Here is a 19,000-nt window from a genome sequence, read left to right on the forward strand (position 1 = left end):
CAGCATTTTGTCTGCTTGTCAGGGTTCTGACTGACAGGAGTTATTGTCAGTGTTACTAAAGAAACATGAGGAAATCTGACCCACAATGACGACAACAACAACAGGAAACTACAGACAGCTTTGTGTTGTGGTTGTACCTTCTCATCCACAGTAATGGATTAGCTTCACTAACTCCAAAGTGTTTCTGTAATCATCATCATTAATTAATTATATATTTTTAACTATAATTGAATTATTATTATTCAGCGGGTTTTATTTTCCATCTCCATTTCCAAGTCTCTTACTTTTACAAGTATTATCAAGAGGATTTTTACCAGTGGATTTTATTTTTCATCTTATTTTATTCCTGTTTTTATGTTCATTCTATGTTTTTTTATGTGAAGCACTTAGTGCATGTATAAAAGATGTTATACGCGTAAAGTTTCTTATCATTATTGTCAGTGTTTTTGTTATGGTATGTAAAATGTAGGAAAATTTGCGGATGAGGACAACAGAGACGGAGGGGAGGATCTTACTGAACACCTGCTGACGTCATGATCACATCTCCTGGTTCGTAATCCGCTCCGAGGAAACTGCAGGGACACTCGCTCCTGAAAAAACACACCAGTAAACACAAACAAAGCGTACACAAACACACAAACTCTGATCACTGATGCACATATATGACAGATGCAACACTTGTTAGTAATTTCAATCTCAGTATGAGCATTTACATGTCTAAAGATCTTCAGAAACCTCCTAAATCCAAAGCTACACATCAGGCTTTGAGTGATGCTCAGTTTGTTCATCACCTGTAAAGAGTTATGTTAAAGAGGACTTTGTGTTACATTAAACAGAGTATTACAGGTAAGCTGATAGGGGACAGATAAGCAGGCTTCAGGAGGTGAAATCAGTGTTTAAGGTGTTTAAGGTGCAATCGAACCTCCATCAAAAAACTTAAATCTGTTTAGGCTAAATTCTTGTCACAAAAACACAAAGTTAAAGTGGATCTACGTTGTGATAAAATGTGTTTAGCGGACGCTGAAAGCTTTGTAACATATAGGCCAGCGCCACACATCGGCCTCTGTACTACAAATTCTTTCTCACTGGTTATCAGATATCTGTGTCGTCCCCAGCCCGAGTGGGAATGAAAGGGGGGTTTCACGGTGAATTCCTTGATGTAACTCTATCACATGGTAAGTAAGGCACCGCGCTGCACTAGGATGTAAAAACCTGGGACATTTAAGAGGAATTAAGCTGCATGTCTTCTAGGGCAGAGCAGGCTGAAAGGGGGGAGCACAATTACTGAGGTCCACTGGCTCTGTAGCGTCTGCAGGAGAGATACAAGGCTTTCCACTTAAAGGCTGACCTAAACTTCAGAGCAGATACAAATATCACTTTGAGAGGATTTGTTTGGTGGAGTGACTCCAGAGCGTTAGCCGTTTAAGGGGCTTCACATCCCTCCACAACAAGACAGGAGCCAAAGCTGAAGGACGCTGATTCCCTCCTGAACTTTACGCTAAAATGACAGCAAGGATGTCACAGTTTTATCGTCTAAATACGGTAAAAATATATTTTAATGTCACACAACAGTAGATGATACAGCGGTATTTAATGTATTGCATTATAAAAGTAAATGTCATCTGACCTAGATTTTCTTGATTTACTTCTGTTTGGAGACTCCACCCCTCTCAGCCTTACCTGTGCACACAGGTGTGTGTCCGATGGTTGTAGAAGGTTCCCTGAGGGCAGACGCAGCCCTCCTCACACTCCTCCCCACAGTGCTGCGGGACAGAGAGGGCAGAGCAACGGCGCTGGCAGGACGACACGCAGGTGCCGTACTGCATGGTGGCAGGACAGGTGACCGCTGCAGAGAGACACAGTGTTAAAGGATAAGAGACGTTCTCCATATTACAGTGGTCTCTGAATGCACTGTTGTACTGTCACACCATCATCATGTTTAAACCCGCAATAAAGGTTTGTTGAGGGCAGCAGAAACAAGTTGTGACTTGTTTTCAAATGGTTATTTACTGATTCAACATTATCATTCATTTAATGTGGTGTTCGTCCAACATCCTCACTCCTTTAGTTCAGTTTTTGGTCTCTACCAACTCCCGAGCTCTTCAACTGCTAAATGCTCTACTATGTTCATCAGCTTTTCCCAAAGACTGAGAGCGACTCTGCAGAGTTCGGTAACTCATTCCAGCACAGGGAAACTATAAAAGGGAACTGTGTTGCAGTGGCTGTATCATAATCCAACAATTTGATTGGATTATGATACAACCACCACAACATACAGTATGTAAAATGTATATAAAATATTGATTATAGCCTCTTTAATATCCTTATCAGCTTTAGCAATACAGGAGATATTTTCTCACTGATGAAATGTTACCACTTCAAAAACTTACAAATATTTGGCATACACATGGGTTTATATGCAACTATACCAATTTATGAGTCGCATCTGGAACATATTTTGTTGGTTTGTTATGTCACGTTGCACAAATAAACATAGGAACAGTCTTTATTACTGTGCTGCTAATCTGGAAAGAGATACAGGTAAAGTGTAAATGATTTTTGAACCTTTGATCCCAGTATTTTCAGACAAAGCGCTAACTATGTCTCTGCATGGCTAAAATGCTAGTTTGCATTAGTTTGTTAGCTGAACTATTCCAGCACACCTTAGAAATACAGTCAACTGATTTAACATTACAATGCTATAACAATGTCAGACTTACTCGATGCAGCAGAACCAAAACCTGGTGCCAAAATAACCCACAATGCCCTCCCCTTTAACAGCTGTAACATTTTACATAGTAGTAAAGTGTGGTATCAACATGGGAACAACATATTTCTCTACACAGATGATCCCAACATCTTCATGTCAGAGGTGGAAAACAAACAAAAATCTGGAAAACATCAGAAAGTGGGCTCATGACTGGAAGGTCACATTCGAGCTCAGCAAGTGCAATGACATGATCCTGTCCAGAAAGAGGAATCAGTCATGCCCTGATCTCTTCTTTGCCAACACTGAATTCAAGGTCGGTGAGCAAATGGATGTTCTCAGACTCTGCATCGACAGAAAACCCCAGAGGACCAGCTACCTGCCCAAGATTTGCAAACGTGCTGGGTAACGTCTCGAGTAGCATTACTGAAGCTGGCCAGCCTGCTTGAATCTGAAGGCACAGGCAACATCTACAAAACTGAGCCATCACAAAACAGCTGCTGCAACAACCATTCTTGTCAAGATGTATACTCCCAACTGTCCAGAAGGCCTGAAAGCCTCACCTTCAGCTCACGTCCCAGGTTGAACCACCCAGAGGTTACCATCAAGTCATGCCTTGTCACTCCCGAAGGCTCACGCCAAAAGCTTTCTGCTGTAACATCACAGCCTCCACCTTGCTGTACATTCAGTAATGTTCATGCCTTCAAGAAGAGACTAAATAAACACCCACAATCCTAAAGCTCAAGGACTTCAAACATACACACATCAAAGCTTCTTATATGTTCCTGAACAGGTGCATTCTGAGACAAACCAGCTTCTTTGACCTGCATACAGAACATGTCAGCAGAGTGAATATGCTGAATACTCACCACAGTCGGGTATCTGTGATCGAAAGTCAATGATGACAGAGAATCTCCGACAGTGGCGAGCGTAGTGGGCCAGCGCAGAGCAGAAGCACGGCGTCCCGCACTTACAGGTGTCTGAGCGACACTGCTGATGGAAGGATGATGGACTGAGGTACTCGTGGCAGGCGGAGAAAAGATCCTGGTTCAGTATGTCACACATCTCTGAGGCGTAGGCCACTGAGCAGGGGAAGGAACAGGTGGACATCACGTTACACACAGAAAAAAAAATGTAAAAATGGCAGAAATTAATAAAACTAGCAGCTCAGCACTGCAGATACTTAACATAAGAACGTTTTCACCAAAGAAAAAGCTAAATGAGGAAGAGAAACTGACCGGCCTGCTGATGTGTGTCACAGGGGTCGAGCTGAGGCGTGCTCAGGCTGGTCGAACAGGCCGACGTGACTCTCCAGGCGTTTCCGAACAGCTGAGGAGTGCTTTCTATCATACCTGACGGAGATCTGGAGGAAAACCAGAGCACGGATTCAACACAGAGCTGGAAAACAGATAGCTTTGTTTCTCACACAGTGAAACTGATACTGGGGCAAACCATCCTGTGTTGCTCATATCAAGTCTCAGGGTACTACACCCAGCTAAAAGTTAGTTTGACAGAATAAATAACTACATTTACATGCATACTAACTCTCCAGTATTATTCTGAAAATCTCTGTATATCCACTGTATCTTCACTCCGAATGTAGCACTAAGCCATGTGGGATGCACCAGTGTTACTCTGGTTATAGGGGGATTCTTTGGACATCTTACAGCACATTCAGAACATGATTTTTTTGCAGTTTTTGACACATATCCTCATGTCTCTTTACAGTCAGCTCTGTGCTGTAAACAAATCAAGCTAGCCAACAGTTTACAAGTCTGTGGTAGAGATGCATGTGCAAAAGAAAAGCCCACATTTCTGGTCAGAGGGAGAAACACGCACACTTTTACAGATTATGAAACATGTGTGTCGACAGGTTTTTGGATATGCACAGATATTGCAAATCCGACCTATTCAAGAAGGTGTATGAATATGCTCAAAACCTTTTTAAAAATACTATGATAAAAAAGCTAAATGGCTCAGGCGGCTCCAGCCTTTCCACTTTTCCACAATCAGAGTGTGCATGGCTGCACGTAAACAGCAAAGTTAGTGGAACATTTTCAGCAGTCATCTGAACAGCTTTGTGTTGACTCTTGTAGAATGAGGGCAAAAACCAGAATATTTTGTCCATGTAAATCAGGCCTGTCCAAACTATTCCATAAAGAGCCATGTGGCTACAGGTTTTCATTCCCACCAAGCCAGAGCACACCAGGCTCGACTCATCTAATCAACTCAGTCCTCAAACAGCTGATGAGTCGAATCAGGTGTGTGGCTGACTGGTTACAACAAAAACTTGCAGCAACTCAGCCCTTTATGGAACAGTTTTGACATGCCTGATGTAAACTGGCATTATAACCACAGTAACAGGTAATGCTACAACAGCACAGCTAGCTTAATATTAACATTGCAGCTTCCTGCAGCTTCCTGAACTAAACCTAATCCCAATCCCCAATTCCCAGCTGTGATCATGGGAATCAATATAAGCATTCAACAGCATGAGCATGGATGCCCAAATGAAATGACTGAGGCACAATCCTGTCGAGAGACGGGGAATCAACAAGTGTTAGAAATTAAAAGTTCTTGAATAAGTCCAAAGAATAAGTTTTTAAAAAAGGGATTTAAAAACATTCAGAGTCAATGAGATGACTTTAGACTGGAGTCAAAGAAAAATAGGAGGTTGAAACTCAACTGAAATTTAGTTTTGATGTCTGAGCAGTCCCGTTTGTTGTCTGCTGATTACAAGTGACTGACAAGACAAAGTCCCACCTCTGCCTCTGCCTCCAAGGTGAACCCAGTGAACTTTTGATATCAGAACATCAGAGAAAACAAGCTGTTTGAGACACTGTTTCAGAGTTTCTGACTTAGCATCCTGTTTGTTTAAGACCCTAAATGTGCCAATTTTAGTCATCATGTCTAAAACAAATGGTAATCCATATAAATGTAACTACTGTAATATTCTGGTGAGTAAAAGCTGAACAGAAATCAGTGCTTAGCATCAAAGATTAAATCAAAATATAAAACAGAGGATTCTGCATTTTAAAGTCATTTCAGGAAAGCTTTAAGCAAAGAGAGTTCCAGTTTTCTTCCTAGCAGCGTACGACCACTTCAGTCACCTCTGTGATGTATATCCATTTACAGCTGTTAGACAACATCCGCCCTTTATGGTCGGCCATTACGATACGGTACAGTGGAGCCCCTATTCCACTAACAGTAAATTCCTTGTTGAAGTGGCGTGTCCAGTTGGGCGCTCATCTGGCCCGCCTAAAAGAGGTGATCAGAGAGCGAGGCTTTTGATGCCGCGCCGCCGCGCCAGTGTGCATTACAGAGGGAGAGTGTGAGAGAAGGAGCACTTCAGCATCACCTCCCTCTCTGCCTCTGAAACAGGAGTACGCTCTCTCTTTTTATCACTGGGGGGGGGGGGTTAAAGGAGGGCGCGGGAGGGGTCAAAGGTCGGCCGGGACGCACTTACAGGAAGTCATCTTGAATGTTGCCGTTGAAGGTGCCGCACAGGCCCACCGTGTCGTCCTTCCACAGCTCGTCCGCCTGCAGGTAGAGACGGAACTCCTTCCAGCTGTACTGCAGACGCAGGCCGAACGCCGTCTTCACCTGGAGGAACATGGACGACAGCTCCTGGATGTGGAAGATGTCTGCAGGAGACGTGGGACGAGGACATTTAGGCTTAGCTTAAGTTAATACAAGTTTTTATACTCACTTAAACGGACAGATCACCCTCAAATACATATTCTGCTCATAGCTGTAGTACTATTTATCATGTATGTTTCATGTAGGAACTATTTTCTTTCTAAGTAGTTCCTACATGAAACTGCTGGATTATCTTGAGAAACTGGGTCATGATTTCTGCTGTTGAGTTTTTAAAATGTATTTTTTTTTAGTTCCATTATATTCGAGAGAAAAGTGTTGTGTTGATTAATTTTCCTCAGAAAAATTAACTGAATCATTTCAGCACTAGCTCTGGATCTGTTTGGGTTTGTTTCTTTTTTTCCTCTTGAGGCACGTTTTCACCCAGATTACCTGGAACTGTTAGTCCCAGGAACTATTTTTCAAAGGACTAAAAGGCACCCGGTCTAAATATCAGCAAAGATTAGGCAAAAAAGCCTGTTTTAACATGTTATTTTTGCATGCAACAGTACAAGAATAATTATGCTGTATAAAGCGATGGACAGGCATAATTATTTTTTATTTATGTAATACATTATTATCAATATTATTATTGTCACAAACTGGTTTGTGGCTGCAGATTTTTCAAAAGGTGCCTGAAATAAAATCCTGCAAGTACTTGGACCAATCAGAAATGTTCAGCGCTGCAACACTGCCACAATCACAGACTTTCTGGGGGGTAAAATAATAAGCCTTAAGCCTAATTTAGACTCTGTTCCCTGTGAAGGAAACACGCTGAGTTCCTCCAAAGGCTCCTAGTCCCTGGGGAAAGTTCCTGCAATCGAAAATCTTACATGTCTGGAATTTATTGTAAGCACTTTTTATTTATACAGAACCTTTCATGTACAACTGACATACAAGGACTGATTCCTTGATTGATTTATAATAAATACTATGAAATGAAGTTGGGATGCAAAGTTCTTTGTCAGAAGCTGTTTGTAACAGCACATAAAGTGCTCTAAGTGTTGGTGTTGTGTTTATTCTTTCAGGTACCAAAATATCAGATCATTCTCACACAGTTCATCACAAAACACACAAAAGGCAGCAGAATGCCGCAGACATGAAAACACTGGTGTGAAAAGGGAGTAATACTCAGAGGGAAGGTATTCTGTGCAAAACAATGCGAGCACTAACCCAGTAAAGTATTGGGAAAATTTCCACTCAATAGCACAGCTGTCATTCAATCCATCTCTGCCATGACCCTCAGAGTGCTGAGAAAAGTGCATGTGAACAATGTTGTAAGATGATAAAAGACGGGGGGAGTTACCGTCAGAATACGGCAGGGAGATGCGGTACTGTCCGGCCATGAAGACGTCTCCGACATGGCTCAGTGTGAGCTCCGTTCTTGGATCCTCGTCAATAACCAGGTTAACTGATTGGATGCAGGCCCCATCCAAATTCTGCAATTGAGACAAGATGGCTTGATAAAGTATGCTGGCATCAACCCAAACAGCAGCAATTCAGACACACAACAGCACACACAATGAGAGTGAAATAATGGGAAAAGAAAAAGAGGAAAGAAGAAGGCGGCGAAGGAAAGTCAAAACAATTTTACTCTCAGTGACACATAATGAACTGTGGAGGTTTTAACATGTTTGACAGTTTGCTGGTCTGTGGTGTTCGAGAAGTATTAATAAATAAAATAAAATGTAAATCCTTGAAAATGTAAAATTAAGGTGTTTAATCTGATAAAATGGGTAAAGCCCCACTAGTGACCCCTAGAGGCTACAATGTGCATTACAACCTAGCTGCAACCACTGGGGCTGAAAAGTGAAGCCAATGTGAAGTGCCAGGTTCTCTAATGGCCACTTAAGGCTGCCTCCAAAAGTGAGTCAATCCCCACAGAGTCCCACATTAAAATGCCCAACTTCACACCAGAAATAAACATGTTTATTTCCCCCCTCATGGCAGCTGTGCAAGGGCTGAATTTTTATGCAACTCTCCAGTTTACATTATATTAAGTCTTAAATGTATGCACAATTAAACGCATGCCTGCTTTTGGGTGACGGGTGGGTGCCATCACAGGTCACCAGCCGCAAGTTAGCCACTTCAGTTGCCCCACCTCAGCTCCATCACTTTGCCAACTTTTGGATTTGCCGCCAGTTAGATGCACTGCCAGGATGGCGTCTGCCAGAGTCACGATATGTGAGCTTCAAAACAGGCTTTCAGAAATCTTCAGTGACGTCACAGAGACTACACTCACGTTTCATTCAATCTATGATTACAAGACAACACATTGAACGTGCTAAAAGGGCGGCGTTCACTGAATGAGCTCAAATTTTTGCTGACTGGATCAGTTTGCAATTGGTGAACATGAACGTGAGCAACCTTCACTCCTGAGTGCGATTATGGATTTGGAGTGCGACTGCAGCAGAGAGAGAGTTCGCATGTGAACACGGACAGAAATGTCAAGGTGATATAAAAACTTTGGTTGACCATGTAGCATTTGCTGTGTGAACTACACTGCAGACTGGAGTTTCTGTTGCAATGAGAAAAGCACAGATAGATCTGCATCATAGTAACTTGTCTCCTCGATCTCATCTCCTTCTTCAGATCCTTGCAGTTCTCTTGCATTATGGTGCATTCACTTTGAACTCAGAATTTCGACTTGCCACAGTACCAAAGGTGTCACAAACATTGCCCTCCTCAGGCCAACCATTACCAGGACAAAAAGATTTTTTTATTGTCTTTCTGCAGTAGACTCTAACAGAACTACTTTCTTTATCTTGAGTAACAGGGTCATGATTTCTGTGGAGACAAAGTGCTTTATTTTTTGGCACTTTGAGCACCACAAGCTACCATTTAGTCTCATAATATTGGAGAGAAGGACGACATCTCTATGGCTGATACTTCCAAAACTATCTAAATGCATAAACAGCACTACAGGTGAGAGGAAAAATATGTATTTTTGATTTGGGGTTGAACTGTCCCTTTAAGTGCATCACTTTAGAAAAAGCACAATTAGTTTCTGCTCTGATATTTTTAAAGTAAAGAAGCCTGCGCGTCGCTGACAGTAAGCGATCTGTCTCTATGAATCGTCTCTTTCATAAGTTGCAGAGCCCCATGGCCGAAAGGTTTTAGCGACCCCCTCCTCCTTCTACTCTTCCCATCATTCACCTCCTGTTTTCGCATAACCTTCTCTCTGTCCAAGTCCCCCACCCCTGCAGTGCCTCTCTTCACCTCCCTCCTCACTACAAAGCCGTCCACAGCTCTGTCAGTCAGGCCAGATAAGGTAATCCTGTTCAGTTGGCTGTTAGAGGTCTCGGGCCTCTGCTCTGATGAGTGGGACATCTTATATCTCGCCTCCTCCCCTCCGCCGCCCCCCTCATTCGCTGAGCAGCTCAAAGGCTGCTGGGAAATTGAAGGCTTGGAGGGAGGGGAGAAGAGAAGAAGCTCTCAGTCTTTTGTTGCTTTTCATGTTTCATTATCTGCCACAGTTTGATCGAGACGTTTCCTCGAGGCTTTCATTCCTCTGAGTCGCAGCATGGCTCTTGAACAAAAATGGCCGGGACTCAGCGGGGATTATTGAGCACTTAAATTATGATATGATCTACATGACAGACAAATTGCATAAACCTGTAAGCCGAGACAGCGGAATAGCTGATAGCAGAGGATAAAGTGGGAAAGGTGTGCAAGAGATGTAGAGATTATTGTGTCAAAAGCAGGAAAAGAAAAAAAAGGACTTTTAAAAATGAAATAAAAATAATGCAGATGAAACATGACTCACAGCTCCACAGGGGGCGTTCTGGACGGTGACTGTGAACTTCCCTGAGTTGCGGCTTTTGGCGAGGACATACTGACATGTTGCGGGGAAGGTGTAGATCCGCCCGTCAAAGGATTGGAAATACATATCCCCAGTCACCGAGCACTCGCCTGTCGAGAGAGGGAGACGTTTTTTTTTTATTATTTCCTTCATTCAATTGGAGACACTTTAGACCACAGCCTGGTAGCTCCCGGGCAGACAGTTTGCTCAAGAGCACTTCAACACCATGTCTGTCCAGGTCTTGTCCATGTTTTCTGAATAGAGAGCTTCTCCTGGATAACTAGGGAGATTTCGCCTTACTTGTTTCCCTTATAAATAGCCATTCAGATATGTCGTTTGCACAAACAAATTCATTCTTTTCAGTGACAACAATTAACCAATCAGCTCCACAGGACTTTTCGGACCTTTCTGTCCAAGGACATCAAAACATCCAGTTGAAAGGTCAACCACACTGAAGATGGAGGAGCGGTGGATTATACTCATTCAGGGAAACTCAGAGCTGTACAACCTGACAAGTTCTTTTTATTTTGACACTAACAGAAGAACAACAGCTGGAGAGTTATCAGCTCAGAACCTGAGATAACTGAGCATGAGCACGATGATACACTGTTTGTTTGTTTGTTTGTTGTTTAGTAATGGCAGGTGTAACAGTACCACAGTCTCCTAAGCACCTTGGATAAAAGGATGAAAGCGGCAGGTCTGGGGATTTCCACACGTTTTTAGATGCAATGTCTCAACAACCTCTAAAAACCTGTTCAGGCCAAACATTTATGGCAAGATGCGTTAAAACTTTCAATTACTTGCAATGCATCAGTCTAAACATTTAAACAAACAACAGTTTACATCAGTGTAACTGAACCAAACAGTGTATTATTTCCATAACAACAACAACGTACTTCTAGTCTAACTGCCAGCTTTTCAGCCTTTTTTGTAGCTGATTATAATTTGTAGTATCTTAAAAAATGACTGAGAATAGCAATACTGAGTTTCTTACTACAGTTCCATTTTTAGTATTAATGAAATGGTGAAAACATTTGGAATTGTCCAATTTATGCCATGAACTTCAGACAGAAGATCTACCCTGTTTTGTCAGTTCCAACATTTACAGGTGACATACCATTTATTGTAAAACCAACCACTGGTGACTTTTCCCTGCAACTTTCAAAAATGATTTCATCTTGTCATGAATCTTTGGCCTGAACTGGCCTTAAGATGCCTTCTCCTTCGCTGTCTTGCTCCCAAACGAGGACACTTCCTTCTTCCTTTCTCTTGAACTAGGAAGATCCAGCCTTCCTTGTCCTTTTATTTATTCTTTTGTTCCTCTTGAACTTGAAAACATATCTATGATATAGTGCAAGAGCCTATGACAAAATTGTATCAACTGTGGAGTTTTATTTCTTTCTAATTTTATTCTAATCTTGGTATAATTTTTGTATTATCTTATTTGAGTGTCCGACTCTGTTGACAGTCAACCATTTTACATTAATTAACATCCCTCTGTGAATGAGCCTTTTTGTTGTGTTGTGAGGAGAGACCAGTTGTCCCCTGAAGTCACACCTTACCCAACCCCAGCTGTTCTCCCCTTTTCGTCTTTGTAATTATAATAGTGAATTCCTGCTGATCATGAAGGACACAGCTTGTATTTTATTCACACTGGGTGTCTTCCTTTCAGAAATTAATATTCTGATCTTACTGTCATTTCCTGTAAAACTGTATATAACATGGCAAACAACCGTACTCCTGCAGACAGTATCATGCCACCATGTTTTAAGGCTGTCTCCACTGTGCAGTGAATAAAACTCATCTTGAACCAGCCAAAGATTTTGGACTTGAGAGAATCTTTTTCCATCAACACATCACAGCTTTCACAGCTGACCTCTGTGATGAACGCTCTGCTGCATCAACACAGTCTGTACTCTTTTCTGTCAAGTCTGCCTCATGTCCCTGTCTGCAACTGTCAAATTTCCCTGATAAGTTTAAGTTTGTCCACGTTTTGTGCAAGTTTACATAAAAATCCAACCTCCTTCATCTTCTGTACCAAAGGATTTTTGAACCCATCCTCTAACCACCTGCTATTTCACCACGCTCGCTCTCATAAATAGAAACAAGCTCACCCACATATCTTCTTAAATAATTGGCCACCCCACTTCCAACCTGCCAGCCCTCATCAACACCACCACCAGTTGCAGAGCTCTGACCATAGCACACAACCTCTGCCACCCCCTCAACCCCTACACCACCTTCCTCCATTCTGGCCTGTTCTGCCAGCTTTGTGCTATTACTTCTTTATATAACAGACTTGTGTTGTTGTAATGTTCTTGTTATTTTAGTGTACTGACTGTGAAAACAAATTTCTTTTATAGAGGACAATGAATATTGAGTATATTGAGAGAGTGTCTTTCTTTCTGGCTCCCTGACTCTTTCATTGCACCTTACTATGATGCATTCTCCTTCCTCTTTTACTAGGATAAGTCTGCCTTCTTTGCCCTTTCATTATGACTATTTAGGAGACACTTTCCTTCCTTCTTTTGCTACAATTGCTCATCCTTTCTAAGCAGGAACCGTCCTCATTTCTTGCTCCAAGACCCGAGAGGCGAAGGTGTTGTCTATAGAATATTGAAGCTTGAGGAAACTATGAGAGCATCTTTGTGTTGTAATAAAATGATCACCTTCCATGAGTTAAACTGAACCACCCACTGAGGGAAGGCACAAACCTGGGCAGCTGTAGTCGGTGCAGTTCCACACTCCACCCACGCATGTGCTGAAACAGAAAGCAGAGACGTCCACAGGTGGGGAAAATTAAAGACTGACTGAAAACTGAGCCCAGGTGGTCAGATCTGAGAAGATTACAAGGACTGTGTGGAGTTTTCAGGATTTTTTTGTATATATCATTATGATAATGCAACATGGTCTCACATAGTCTCACGTGTGTCCATCTAGGGTTTGTTTAAGATTCAAAGGAAAAAAGATACTGTAAAAACACAGAGCTGGTTCTCATCGCTTTTTATGTGATAAAATGTCATTTTTTTTGAACAGATAAATCAAAACTGTTATCCAGTTTCTTCATCCACAGTCGTGTTATAATGGCACAGGAGGTGGGAGAGAGGTTAAACGTCGCTCACCAGTTGTTGCATTCCTCCTGCAGCGTCTGTCCAGATGGATAAAACATGCCGTGGTACTCACAGGGACAGTCAGACGGCGTCACACAGCTTCCGTCCTCGTAGATCAGACCTGAGGAGAGACAACAGCAGAGACAGATACAGAGACATACAGAAGACTATCTGTGCTTTCTTTTAAGATCAGAAGACAAGACAGAAACTATAATGAAAGGTTCATCTGCAGGAAGTCTTTTCAGGGGAATACACACTATAATAGATAACAGAATCCGAATAGAAACTCACCATCAGGACAGTAGCATCCATCCAGACAGGCCAGCTTGCTGTCGATGCACGTTCGCTCCATGTTGCAGGACGCCGGGCAGCAGCTGATGCATTCCCTGTACTGCAGACCAAGGGAACACTGCTTCGCTGGTCGCAAAAAAGAAACGCAACATAGATGTCAAAGCCTTAAAAGTTTCTACAGAGAAGACCAGAGATGCTAGAACTGTTGCATGCAGACAAAAACAGATGGTTTTAACATTAGAGAACATGCCGCCATTAGTACAATTACAATTAGTGAAGGGAAATTTACAAAAACATGTCAACACCAGACAAACAGACCTGTTAAATTTACAGTTCATATTGTCCACCGACTTAACTTGCTGTTGTCAAATTGTCCTGTTTGCATGTTATTAAATCTAAATCAAACTAGGTAATAAATAAAGTGGAAGTCAACAGTAAGCTAACAGATGTAAGCTAGGCTACAGCACACATCTGATCACTAAAAATCAGGTTACCAGGTACCACCAACAAAGTAATGTGATTAACTATGAATATTTTTTTATATAAAATAGACTAAAGTGTTAGAACTTTAGAATTTTGTTGTAATCTAAGTCCCCTGTATGATTATTTACCTGTTCTAATAACTATTAGTTAACTCTGCAGTAGCTACAGTTAATTTGTGACTTGAGTCTGCCTCGATTTCAACCCATGTGACTCAAGTCCACACTTCTGGTAAGTTAAGAAATTTAAATTTTCATGTATTTTAATTTAATTGAGTATCTGCTTTCCTGGATTGTCCAACCAAACAAAACACCAGCTGAATTCCCCGATCGGCAACCCATCAACCTACAGTATGGAAGTACATATTTCATTCACCAAAGACAAATAAATGGAGATATTTTCTCTTAATTTTGGCTGTCATGTTTCATAGTGATGACTAAGTTGTTCATAATAACTATGAGAAAAAATCTATTTATGAGATTTCTTTTATTAGATGCATAATGATGAGTTAAAGACACTTTAGCTCCAATGTTGAACTGGATCGTGCAGCTTTTTGGTCGTCTGTAGCACACGGTTTAAAACACCTGGAAGAACGTACCACAGTGAGGAATGTGCTGCCTCCAATCGTGCAGTGGGTGGTCAGCGTGGGCGCAGGCCCGGGCGTACTCGCTGAACACCTGGCATACCGCATCGCCGCTGGGACCCGACCTTCAACAGAGTAACAAACAGAGAAGGACTATTTGAGCGGAGCCAGGAGAGGTGTGGCCATAGAGCCAGGTACATTCAACTGAACAAATAACTACCCACCAGCTGTGTCTCCATCGTGGGGGGAAAATTGGAAGATTGTCTGTGAATCTTCCAACCAGGCTTTAAATTGAAAGCTACAGCTGAGAGGTTTGTTGTAGTATGGCTGTATCAGTCAGAGTGAATCATCTGATAAGGTAAATTTGTTTCTGAACACAGTAAACCGTCTTGTCTTTAGCACTAGTCTCTGTTCCAAATCACTCCGAGTTAACCGTGACAGACTGCCAGGGCTAATGTTACTCACAGAAGGAGGGCACGTTCAGGATCATGGACCTGAGCCATCGAGACACAACTGAGAGAGCTGTGAGTGGGATTTTAAACCAGAGAGTGCTCACAGTCTTCTTTGTGGATGTGGACTTGAAGGCAAAAATCCAAGAAATCTCTAAACGCACTTCAAGTGAATAAAGAAATAAAGATGTGTTCAAAGAAGAGCGATGAGCGACAACACTCGTCTCACATGCTGGAGGGTTTGTCACGCAGAACAATATGGGAAGTTGTCCTTGGAAATGGTTTGGAAAAGGGCAGGCACTTGACAGGTGATTGGATGAACTGTGATGGGCAAACCTTCCCAAACTTTTTCAGCTTGACACCCAAAAGAGAAACCAGCATAGCAAAAAGAAAATGCTCTTATTCCACAGGCGAATCTGACAAAGTACCAGATGTTAACAAGCCGCCACTGCTGTGTCACAAAACGTTTACAATTTTCTACTTTTACACTTGCATTTCATGTAATGTTACTTTTAACAGCAATGTCTAGGAAGTCAGGAAGAACCTGTGGAGTTCGGCTGCTCCAACAGTCGTGTTTAACTTCAACTTTGAAGAAAAAAGGGAATGTAAAATACACAAACCTTTACTTCATGAAGAGAGTTGCTGTCTGAGATCAGAGACTCTACAGAGATTCATTGTGTGAACAGAGGACCACCAGAGTGGATCAAAAATATTAACAGAAAGGAACTCTGTCCCTGAAAATCTTGAATGTCGGATGAAAAATGTGAATTCATATACTTTTTAAATATATGTTACACAGTACTTCATCACTTAAATGTGTCAGAGGTGGTCCGTTTTTTCTCTTTGCCATCATCCATTTCTGATTGTTGTCTCAACCAAACTGCTGTGTAAAATTTGAAGAACATTAATGTCGCCATCCTGAAAGGAGCCTTCATCAGTTACTGAGGGCTGCTGTTTAACATCATCAGTCCAATTATCCACACTGTGACTGTCAGGAGGCAACAGCAGACATGGCATCCAGATCTGCAAGATCTTGTGAAAGTGAACATTTTGACCGAAACCATGAAGAATCTCGGGAGAGTCTGGCAAATTTGGGGTTCCCTTCTAAACACAACCAGCAGACACCGAGAGTGATGACATGACGTGCCACCGCAGCAATGGCGGCGCCGCAAGAAGGCATAATGAACACATAATGCAGTCACCGGATTCATCTATATTAACCAGGAAAAATAATTCACACATCATAAAATTGTTACGTATTCTACTCTGCCAGTCGCAGATATAATAAAAACAGATCCATAACCCATTTTTGGTTGCAACCCTAAGTTTGGGAAACAGTGTGCTAAATTACTTCTGCATATAATTTTTATCCAATTATTGCATCTGTCAAATTATGAGACAAATTACTTATAAAAAAGGAGACCATCGTAATAAAAATTAGAGAAGGTTATGCCGCTTTGTGTTGGGAAGTTGTTGTTCATTGCTGTCTAACATGGTGTATTTTTAAAAGCTGCTACTAAGAGGCACCAAAGCCAGAAATGTTCAACTGAAATCATCAGAAAAGTAGATTACAGAAAGTGAAGGTCATTTGAAAGAGTTGGACTAAAATAAACTTGTTTGGGATTCAGACCTACGGGGTGGATTCAGAAGAGTATCGTTCATAATGCAGGAACTACTGCAAGACAAATAAACGCCACTCATCAATTGTACATCTGGTTTTAGAGGAAGTGAAGGAACACAGAAGTGGAGAAGGGTCATTCTCTCGTCTTCTTCAGGAACAGGGAATAAACAGTTGCATCAGGTGTTTAATTCCAGCGGTACTCTACGGGCATTTTGGGCCACAGTTCAACTGACAACTGCTGGTCAGATTTCCATGAAATGTGGTAAAGATAGAACTGTAATGATCTTTCATTTAATGCCACTTCAGAGCCTAAAATTTCCAATTGTACACAAGAAATATCTCAAAAATTCACTATGGCATCTGCACATTTATGCATTTCCATTTGTACTCTACTCTTAGCACTACTACCACAAGAGAAAATATAAATATGAATCTGGTGACACCCTGAACTTTCTTTGAAGGCCGCCGTCAGGACAAAACGAACGTAAGGCATCTCAACACGCAGATCTGAACATGGCGTTCTTGTTCTTACTTGCAGAGGTCGTTGGAGCAGCTGGCCATGTAGGACAGCGGACTGACAAAGTCGTGGCAGCTCTGAAACGGTGGATCCAGCAGCATCGCACACACCTCCTCCACTTTCTGCAGCCACAAAACACACAAAGCCATTTTTTCATTCATCATTCAAAAATTACAATCATGCAAAACCAATGTGTTTCAGTTCAGTTTTTTGTTTTGTTTATGTAGGAGGGTGGAAGCCTGCAGGTTCTCACCAGCAGGACATGAGCCTCGACTCCAGCACAGGGTGAGGGGAAGTCAGAAGGCACCATGGGACATCGAGCCTCGTGTGGCTCCGCCTCCACCCAGCTGTTCCCGAACATTTCTATGTCATGAGTCAGCACACCTGAGAGAGAGAGAGAGATAGAGAGAAACTATTTAAAAAAGTTTTGTTTTGCTGAAGTTCAAGGGTCAGTTCACCAAAAAATAAAATGCTACACATTTTTCCTCTGGCCTGTAGTTTCTATGGTATAAAGAAACAACTTTCCTACATGAAACTTCTCACAACATGAGGGCCGTGGATTATCTTGCGTAACCAGGTCATGATTCTGTAAACAGACATTGCTTTTGAGTTTTTAAAGTGTACTTTTTTGGTGCTTTAGGCACCACAAGCCAAAGCCCTCTGCTTGAGAGAAGGCAGACATCTCTACATCCGTTATCTCCAAAACTCTGCAACTCACACCAAAACTATCTAGATCATTGTTTCCCAAACCTTTTTCTGGAGACCCACTTTTTAAATTATATGGGACATTTTAGCCTACTCCTGAAATGAAACAAAATAAATACAAAACAACACACATTTAAAATCTTAAATTTTCTGAATTTCTTCAACAGTCCTTTATTTATTGAGTGACCCAAACAAAATCTCCTGAGACCCACCCGTCCCAGTGTTTGGGAATGAGTGGTCTAGATGGATAAACAGCACTACAGAAAAATTAATATTTTTGGTCTTCTGGTGAACTGTCCCTTTGAGTCAGAGGATCACAATGTCAGCGCCAGTTGTTTTGCACATTTTGATCTTGCATACTACATGTTTTTAGTTTGATTTTCTACCATCCAGGTAGCCACTGGACTATGAAAATTGGCTGTTAAAGACTTGCTCAATACTTGCTAAATAATCCATTACAGTAAACTGCAGAATTTATTGGCCTCTACTTTTTGCCAAAGTTATGGTCTGGTGACCATCAAACTGTTAAATGCAAGAAACAACCAAATTCATCTTCACAGAATCAATGTTTCCTTAGTAATTGTTTACATAATGAGTATAAAGCCTATGTTTTATAAAATGGTGAAGAGTGAATATTTATTCTTTGTTTAAACTGAGCTACAACAAATAACACGTTTCATTATAGTCCGTTATTCTGCTTTTGGTTTAATCCAAATATTACACATTTTTGAATCTGTTGCATTTACAGTTTTGTTAATGGGATAAAATGAGTCCCTGAACACATCCTCAGATGGTTGCATTGATCAGATTACCATCTGTGTGGATGTGTGCACACCAAGATCTGTGTTTGGTTAAGTGCTGACTGATTAGAATCTGATCCACCAAGATTCAGGTTGAAGCAGCTGACAGGAGGCCTTAAAACAAGCTGAGCTGCTCTCACGCCCCACAGTCAGATGTTTCAGGCGATAACTTGGTTAAATGACTTGCTGGGATTAATTGGCGGTGGTGGAATGTAACTAAGGACATTTATTGAAGAACTATTCTTAAAGGTCCAGTGTCTAAAAATTACAGGGATTTATCAGCACAAAATGGCAGCAAT

The 19,000-nt window shown here is 41.6% G+C and overlaps 1 protein-coding gene across 1 annotated transcript in view; it reads right to left on the bottom strand.

Annotated features, from left to right (window-relative positions):
- Positions 1 to 19,000, bottom strand: part of otog (otogelin) — a 72,387-nt gene that overhangs the window by 38,636 nt on the left and 14,751 nt on the right. Inside the window, exons 10-22 of the mRNA XM_084728819.1 lie at positions 17,450 to 17,580; positions 17,212 to 17,318; positions 14,625 to 14,734; positions 13,547 to 13,672; positions 13,268 to 13,376; positions 12,860 to 12,906; positions 10,110 to 10,255; positions 7,650 to 7,782; positions 6,174 to 6,351; positions 3,946 to 4,070; positions 3,577 to 3,789; positions 1,681 to 1,846; positions 516 to 590 (exon numbers count right to left, since the gene is read on the bottom strand). Of these exons, the coding sequence (XP_084584945.1) occupies positions 516 to 590; positions 1,681 to 1,846; positions 3,577 to 3,789; positions 3,946 to 4,070; positions 6,174 to 6,351; positions 7,650 to 7,782; positions 10,110 to 10,255; positions 12,860 to 12,906; positions 13,268 to 13,376; positions 13,547 to 13,672; positions 14,625 to 14,734; positions 17,212 to 17,318; positions 17,450 to 17,580 (1,666 nt within the window). The remainder of the gene's footprint in view (positions 1 to 515; positions 591 to 1,680; positions 1,847 to 3,576; positions 3,790 to 3,945; positions 4,071 to 6,173; positions 6,352 to 7,649; positions 7,783 to 10,109; positions 10,256 to 12,859; positions 12,907 to 13,267; positions 13,377 to 13,546; positions 13,673 to 14,624; positions 14,735 to 17,211; positions 17,319 to 17,449; positions 17,581 to 19,000) is intronic.

This window comes from Lutjanus erythropterus, chromosome 1 (assembly GCF_056507025.1).
Source record: "Lutjanus erythropterus isolate fLutEry1 chromosome 1, fLutEry1.hap2, whole genome shotgun sequence".
NCBI classification, from domain to species: domain Eukaryota; kingdom Metazoa; phylum Chordata; class Actinopteri; order Lutjaniformes; family Lutjanidae; genus Lutjanus; species Lutjanus erythropterus.